We start from the raw sequence: 8,762 nt of genomic DNA, 5'->3' as shown, positions 1-8,762 counted from the left end.
TTGGATTTTGTGTTATAGATATGTGGTAGAGGCCTGAGGGCACACACTTAATATGTTGTGAAATCTGTTATGAATGTATGGTAATGTCTTTAAAATGTATAACTGCCTTGATTTTGCTGAACCCCAGGATGAGTAGCTTCTGCCTTGGCAGCAGCTAATGGGGATCCATAATAAATACTGCGTGGGCTGAGTCGTACTGCATTGGCTGAGTCCTTTATAAAAATATTTTATTAATAATTTTTTTTTACTTTATTGAATATTCGAAACATACAATATACTTGCAGTGAAGCCGCTCAATAACTACATCATCCCAGTCGTCCAACAGATTCCCATTCAGAGCGACACACAGAAGCATCCAGGGTCAATTCTCTGCTCAAGGGCATGTTGAGCCCTCCGGGTGGCTCAGTTGGTAGAGCTTGGTGTGATTCCCAGTACAAAAAAAAATGCATGAAATGTATGTATTCACTACTGTAAGTCGCTCTGGATAAGAGTGTCTGCTAAATGACTAAAATGTAAATGTAATGTTGGCCGATCTACCACCAGGCCAAAAACTTGATCCCGAACCCTCCAAGATCCCCCCCACAGTTCCCCAATAGCTGTCCCTCAACCATTCGAGACCCCTCCCACAGCCCCCCCAGGAAGAAAAATAATAAAAAATAAAAAATACAATTAATTCCATTCCCCACCCCCAAGAACCCCCCAATGCACCAACAACCATGAGAATGAACTAAAGAGAGAAAAAAGGAAAAGACAGAAGAAAACAGCAAACAACAATGCAATTTAAAACAAAGGATATCAAGGACAATTAAATCATAACAGCAACGCCAACTGTAAATGTTTGTGTGCATGTCTGGCACTATTACATGTATGTGTTTATTTGAATGAGAGTGTGTGTATATGCATGTTCACAAACACTTGCACGGCATCAGCCTCAGGCAAACCGGCATTTGTTGTAAAAACACTGCCACTTAGTGTCATTCAAATGTACTTTTTTAAATGTTTTATTTGGACTTTTATCTTTGACCATCATTCTATCTCCCACACAGCAACTCCACTCCCACTTGTCTCCAATTCCACATACCAACCCTCAGCTTCCCTCAGCCCATCCCATGTATCTCTGCTGGCCACCCACTTCGGGTTTCCACGCAACACATATCTTTCAACTATGCTGTGATGTTTAACGTACAATATCAATCTATGTAATCGAATAGAATCCACAGATTGCGAGTTGAAGATAAATACTTTTACTAAGAGTTTTAGTATATTAGTAATTGACTGCATTTTCAGCCATTCCTGAACCTGAGACCAGAAACAGGCTACCTGAGGGCAATACCAAAACAAATGGTCTATTGATTCTGTATCCTCACAACAAAATCTGCAGAGCTTCGATGATTCTATTACCCAAATATTCAGCATTTTGTTGGTAGCAAGAATTCTATATAATCATTTTAGCTGAAAAGCACGAAGTCTTGAATCTTGCGTTTTATATATCAACTCAAATCTCTTCCCAACTATTTTGCAATCTGTATGGCGCAGTTGTCAACATCCTGGTCCTCAAATGAAACTGGTATACTTTCCTATTTATGCTATTTTTATTCCTCTGCAAGTTTTGATCCTTTATGTTGGGCAGACAGACCAGTTCCCTACCTCCTCCCGCTGCCACTTGCCTCCTCCATTTTTGGGGTAATGCTGTAATCAATTGGTTGTACTCTTGGATTGAGCAGACCTTTCCTTACAATTCTGATAACTCCATGAAGGCCATAATTCTACCATTCCAATTTACAATATCATTTATGAACAAAATACCCTGTTCAAACATATTTCCCATAAATACAGGTATTTTATCAACCAGCACATTTGACTTCAGCCATAATATGTGTTGTAATATTTGTTTTATCTTTTCAGGGGGGTGACATAGAAATTGTAGCCAGCTCTGCAATGCTTGTTTGAAAAAGAGAGATACTTTGAAAAAAGTATCATTTTCAATTAATCGAAAATGAGACATGGCAATCTGCACAAAGGCAAAATGGCCATTTTTAAACAATGGATGAGCTTTTCTTAGTAATCTACTTGAGAACCATATAGGGTTCAAGTAAAACCTTTGAATGAGTGAAGCTTTTAGAGAGAGGTTTAGTGCTTTTATGTTGAATAATCTCAACCCACCCAATTCATATTCATTATATAGATGGGCACATTCTATTTTGAAATTCATTGTGTAGAGCTTATTTATATCTTTTGTGATATGAATACTGAGTATGTCTACTTCACCATCAGCCCATTTTATGGGTAAACTGCAGGATAATGTAAAAGTCGAATTTTTGAAGGATTCAATACATAATATTGAACACTTATCATAATTAGGTTTATGTCCAGAGAGTACAGAAAAGTTATCTAGATCTTCAATGACACATTGCAGAGATCTAGCTTGCGGACTTAATTTAAAACTTGAGCCATCGAAATACATGGACACCTTTGTTTTAAACCTTGGATATCTAATCCTCTAATGTTGTTATTGGATCTGATTTTCATAGCTACGTAACAGCCACTTGCAGCCTGTGGCGCGAATTTCAAAACCTTAAAAATCCTATTACTTCAATTTCTCAAACATATGACTATTTTACAGCTATTTAAAGACAAGACTCTCGTTAATCTAACCACACTGTCCGATTTCAAAAAGGCTTTACAACGAAAGCAAAACATTAGATTATGTCAGCAGAGTACCAAGCCAGAAATAATCAGACACCCATTTTTCAAGCCAGCATATAATGTCACCAAAACCCAGAAGACATCTAAATGCAGCACTCACCTTTGATGATCTTCATCAGATGACAACCCTAGGACATTATGTTATACAATACATGCATGTTTTGTTCAATCAAGTTCATATTTATATCAAAAACCAGCTTAGCATGTGACGTTCAGAACTAGCATACCCCCCGCAAACTTCCGGGGAATTCGCTAACATTTTACTAAATTACTCACGATAAACGTTCACAAAAAGCATAACAATTATTTTAAGAATTTTAGATACAGACCTCCTCTATGCACTCGATATGTCCGATTTTAAAATAGCTTTTTGGTGAAAGCACATTTTGCAATATTCTAAGTACATAGCCCAGGCATCACGGGCTCGCTATTTAGACACCCGGCAAGTTTAGCACTCACCATAATCATATTTACTATTATAAAAGTTTGATTACCTTTTGTTGTCTTCGTCAGAATGCACTCCCAGGTCTGCTACTTCAATAACAAATGTTGGTTTGGTCCAAAATAATCCATCGTTATATCCGAATAGCGGCGTTTTGTTCGTGCGTTCCAGACACTATCCGAAATGGTAAAGAAGTGTCGCGCGCATGGCGCAATTCGTGACAATAAAATTCTAAATATTCCATTACCGTACTTCGAAGCATGTCAACCGCTGTTTAAAATCAATTTTTACGCCATTTTTCTCTTAGAAAAGCGATAATATTCCACAGGGAATCTCCTTTTCGGCAAACCGAGGAAAAAATCACAAAGGCGGGGGCGGTTGGGTCACGCGCATAAGCCCAGAGTCCCTTGATCGGCCACTTGAGAAAGGCGATAATGTGTTTCAGCCTGGGGCTGGAATGACGACATTCTGTTTTTTCCCGGGCTCTGAGCGCCTATGGAAGACGTGGGAAGTGTCACGTTAGAGCAGAGATCCTTAGTAAAAGATAGAGATGGAAAAGAAGTTCAAGAAATGGTCAGACAGGCCACTTCCTGTAAAGGAATCTCTCAGGTTTTGACCTGCCATTTGAGTTCTGTTATACTCACAGACACCATTCAAACAGTTTTAGAAACTTTAGGGTGTTTTCTATCCATATGTAATAAGTATATGCATATTCTAGTTACTGGGTAGGAGTGGTAACCAGATTAAATCGGGTATGTTTTTTATCCAGCCGTGTCAATACTGCCCCCTAGCCCTAACAGGTTAAAACAAATCTAACAATGGAGCTTTTAGTATATAAAAAAAACACTTGATATACCTCTACCGGTATCATTTTTGTTAGCGTTCCTGTATGGGAGATTCAGGAATAATTGCTGCATTTTTCTCCATATTCCATACACTTTGCTTTATTTTTGTAATAGATTACATTAGATTGTTCTTGAATAAGTTCCACATGTTCGATTTGTTTTTTCTCTAACTTATTTTGTACCTCTGTAGTATATTTTTTTATTGCTATCTACCTGTACTATTAGTTCATGGATTTCCCTTGTTAGTCTTGTCTCTTTAGCCAGAAACTGTTTTTTTTATGGGTGGTGGTCCCCAACAACAAGATATGGGTGGTCCCCAGTCCACCTGGCCATGCTGATGCTCCAGTTTCAACTGTTCTGCTGCGGCTATCGAGCCCTGACCTGTTCACCGGACGTGCTACCTGTCCCAGACCTGCTGTTTTCAACTCTCTAGAGACAGCAGGAGCGATAGAGATACTCTGAATGATCGACGACAACTGTGATTATTATTATTTGACCCTGCTGGTCATCTATGAACATTTGAACATCTTAGCCATGTTCTGTTATAATCTCCACCTGGCACAGCCAGAAGAGGACTGGCCACCCCTCATAGCCTGGTTCCTCTCTAGGTTTCTTCCTAGGTTCTGGCCTTTCTAGGGAGTTTTTCCTATCCACCGTGCTTCTACACCTGCAATGCTTGCTGTTTGGGGTTTTAGGCTGGGTTTCTGTACAGCACTTTGTGACATCAGCTGACGTAAGATGGGCTTTATCAATCAATTTGATTGATTCGATTGATTGCATGTGACGCACAATCCAGCTACGCTCTGAAGATGCAAGTCTACATGGGCTAGGATGCAAGTCTACGTGAGCTGAGTTCTACCGCATGGGCTTTGTCCTACAGCAGGCCGGCAGCCTGGGAAAACGGGACACTATCGTTCATCACACCTTATAACTCTTCTGCGGTAAAATCTCATAACCCAACGAGTTATCTGCAGCTACCGCCACAACATATATTTTCAGTGATTTATGTTCCATTTCTGCGGTACAGTTGATAACCATGGCTATGAATGCTAAGAAACCAACCTTACTGAAACACATGTTATTCCTATCACTCTCTATTGGCCTCGGCATACTCACAGGGAGCCTCTCAGGATCCCTTGAAACTGGACCCATCTTCCTCTACTACTCTCTTCACTGCCTATGAAGATTCCTTCAGAGAAAATGACTCAAGTAAAAGTGTAAATCACCCAGTAAATATTACTTGAGTAAAGTTTTAAAAGTTTCAGCAAATATACTGAAGTATCAACATGAAATGTAATTGATAAAATATACTTAAGTTCAAAAGTAAAAGTATAAATCATTTCAAATTCATTATATTAAGCAAACCAGACGGCACCATTTACTTGTTTTTTTATTTGATTACGGATAGCCAGTGTCACACCAACTCTCAGACATAATTTGCAAAGGAAGCATTTGTGTTTAGTGAGTCTGTTAGATCAGAGGCAGTAGGGATGACCAGGGATGTTCTCTTGATAAGTGTGTGAATTAGACCATTTTTTCTGTCCTGCTAATCATTCAAAATCTAACGAGTACTTTTGGGTGTCGGGGAAAATGTATGGAGTAAAAAGTACATTATTTTCTTTAGGAATGTAGTGAAGTGAAAGTTGAAATAAATAGAAGTAGTAAAGTAAAGATACCCCAAAATACTACTTAAGTAGTACTTTAAAGAATTTTTACATAAGTACTTTACACCACCAGCTAATGGCCGACATCGGGATCTCTTGTTGGGTTAATGAGGCAACTAGTCACACCTGTGACAGATCCTTTAAAAGGAGAGGTGGAAGAGGTAGACCATAACTCACAGACAACAGAGAGACAACCAGTGAATCCCTTGGAAGAGTGCAGAAGGTGAGCTTGTGATATTATTTAGTAGACTTGCTGCCTCTCAAATGGCACGTTAATCTTATGTGGCCCTGGTCAAGTGTAGTGCACTATATATGACCCCCCTGAATTTAAGAGCATAGACTAATAGTTACCTTTGTAGTGAATAGAAGTCTCTGTCAAGATCTAGTCTGCTTCCCCTTCCCTGCGTAGTGCACTGTGGGCCCTCGTCAAAGGTGGTTCACTACATAAGGAATGAGGAGCCATTTGGGAAGGATTCATATTCCTGTGTGCCAGGCTCTTCAACCACATACAATAGATTAGATGATACCTGAATTTTAGTGGAAGAATCGTAGCGCGCCGTGTTGCCGATACTCGCTTGTTGGGGTCCTCAGGACTGGGTTTAGCAATTGTTGCATAAGTTTTGTACTTAACACAGGGTTTCCTCAACCTCTCCTCTAGTACCCACAGCCATTCCAGATGATTTAAAATGCTCAACTAATCTCGCTCTTGTTCGCTCTCTCTCTCTCAGGAGACTATCACCATGGCGATATTGACCATCATTCTGCTTGTTAGCACAGCTTTTGCTCTGGGAGGTAAGAGTGATGTACCTCACACTTACTCACCAACATTTGAATAAAAACGTTAGTGGGTGTTGATCTGTCCTATTCACACACGTACGTATTAATGTTTTGTTTCATAACCAGTTGTCCCTTGGGCAGCCATTATCAACCGTGACACTGGAGAGAAGGTTGTCTTGCTCAAGGGCACATAGACAGATATTTTAACTTGACATTCAGGGATTAAAACTAGGAACCTTTGTGTTACTGGCCCAACTCTCTAACCGCTAGGCTACCTGCCACTCCTCTTGTTCCAGAGATGTATATTGGTGTCTAGATGCTGGACTGAGGTATTCTGATATGAATGGTTTGATCATTCAACTGGATGTATGATTGGATTGTCAGGAAGTAACACTGACACAACTTACCCCCACTTTCAGTCTTAGTTTCATCAGCTGTTATACAAAAGACAGAAACTGAATTGACTGCACAGGGCTTTTAAACAAGTAGCGCAATTTCAGTATTTAGCCAGGAAGTACCTAGGTTACATCTGAAATGGAACATATTCCGTATAAAATACTTCTGACCAGGGCCCATATGGGACGCAACCCAAGATTCCGGCATGCATGTGCTGCAATGTTATGTCCACATTACAATCAATCTATGTTACCTGTGTCCAGATGCTACGTTACGACCCATGACCCCCTGTGAGCGTGCTAGATATGCCGCGACACATGGCCCAATTGGAGCCTACATCCCCACGTGTGACGCCGCTGGACGATACACCCCTAAGCAATGTTCGGGCTCTACAGGTTAACACGGACGCACATATACACACACTAAATTCTCCAATTCAGTTGAATGTTACAGTAAATATTGTATGTGCAACATGTCTATTTCTGGTAGGTTACTGTTGGTGTGTGACCACTACTGGACAGAAGATTCAGGGTACGGAGACTCCACCAGGCACTGCTATCAACTGCTAGCAACTGTTCCACCAAGGTGTGTGTATATACATACTCATTCACTAAATGTTATTTCTTTGCAGCTGATTCTGGATGTTAATGTTTTTTGTCTAATTGTAGATGAAAGGCGTTGGAATGAAGTCTTTGAAAAGACGGACAGTTGTCTTTACTGTACGACAGGAACTGATTCACGCCCCATATAAATGCATGAAGAAATCCAGAGATTAAACTGTTGATTTACTTACTTTATTGTTGGTGTGATTATCTGAACCAGTCCATTTCTGGGAAATGGAGGAAGGAGTAGGACTGTATTACCGGCAGTTACAAGAAATGAAGGCAGTCAAATTCCACGTGACCATTTAGTAATTAGGCTTCTCCAAGCTCTGATGCTGGTGATGGTCATTAGTTGCCTGGTACTCAGCACTCTATTGTCCCTCTAATCACTCTGACATCAATGCAAATGTAAAACATTTCATGAGCTCATGTTGCGCAACATTTCTATAACCTATGCAATTGTCTGAGAACTGCCTCATGGCTTCTATTAGAAAGAGGATCCCATCAGCTTTCTATAGGTTAGATCTACTATATTTGCAGTACCAGTCAAAAGTTTGAACACACCTACTCATTCCAGGGTTTTCATCTAATATTTTCAACTATGACATAACACATGGAATCACATCTTAAACCAAAATATATTGAGATTCTTCAAAGTAGCCACCCTTTGCCTTGACAGCTTTGTACACTCTTGGCATTCTCTCAACCAGATTCATGGAATGCATTTCAATTAACGGGTGTGACTTAATTTGTGGAATTTCTTTCCTCAATGCGTAAGAGCCGATCAGTTGTGACAAGGTAGGGGTGGTATACAGAAAATAGCCCTATTTGTTATTTTAAGCCCAAGAACAGCTCAATGCAAAGAGAAACAGCCCATTACTTTAAGACAGGAAGGTCAGTCAATGCGGAACATTGCACTTAAAGAAACGTTCAAAGTTCTTAGTCTCAAAAACCAAGAGCTACGATGACTCATGAGGCTCACCACAGGAAAGGAAGACCCAGAGTTACCTCTCTTGCAGAGGATATGTTCAATAGAGATACCAGTCTTAGAATATGTGTTTCACAGAGTTCAAGTAAGACACCTCAACATCAACTGTTCGGAGGAGACTGCGTGAATCAGGCCTTCATGTTCGAATTGCTGCCAAGATACTACTTTCCGGAACAGACTATGGGAGGTGCACAGTACTACATGGAACTCTATTCCACATCAAGAAACTCATGCCAGCAGTAAGATTAGATTTAAAAAAACGGAGAAAAATACACTGAAGCAACACATGCATACAAACACACGATAACATACACCCATGTACGCTTGGATTTTGTGTTATAG

At 40.0% G+C, this 8,762-nt stretch overlaps 1 protein-coding gene across 1 annotated transcript; it reads left to right on the top strand.

Annotated features, from left to right (window-relative positions):
* The first annotated feature begins 5,843 nt into the window (after positions 1–5,843).
* LOC123728777 (equistatin-like) lies at positions 5,844–7,622 on the top strand. The gene is made up of 5 exons (XM_045701707.2): positions 5,844–5,880; positions 6,386–6,449; positions 7,094–7,225; positions 7,320–7,415; positions 7,499–7,622. Exons 2-4 carry the CDS (start codon positions 6,398–6,400, stop codon positions 7,397–7,399), a joined length of 264 nt encoding a protein of 87 aa, XP_045557663.1. The 5' UTR covers positions 5,844–5,880; positions 6,386–6,397; the 3' UTR covers positions 7,400–7,415; positions 7,499–7,622.
* The last annotated feature ends 1,140 nt before the right edge of the window (positions 7,623–8,762 follow it).

This window comes from Salmo salar, chromosome 18 (genome assembly GCF_965601325.2).
Source record: "Salmo salar chromosome 18, fSalSal1, whole genome shotgun sequence".
NCBI lineage: Eukaryota > Metazoa > Chordata > Actinopteri > Salmoniformes > Salmonidae > Salmo > Salmo salar.
Note: the sequence above shows the minus strand (reverse complement) of the source record. Positions and strands in the feature narration are given on the sequence as shown.

Excerpts from the sequence above, each read along its gene's own strand:
- LOC123728777 (XM_045701707.2), top strand. The coding sequence starts at position 6,398 with ATGGCGATATTGACCATCATTCTGCTTGTTAGCACAGCTTTTGCTCTG. Across the intron at positions 6,450-7,093 it reads CACAGCTTTTGCTCTGGGAG|ATGCTACGTTACGACCCATG; the intron begins GTAAGAGTGATG and ends ACCTGTGTCCAG. Across the intron at positions 7,226-7,319 it reads GCAATGTTCGGGCTCTACAG|GTTACTGTTGGTGTGTGACC; the intron begins GTTAACACGGAC and ends TATTTCTGGTAG.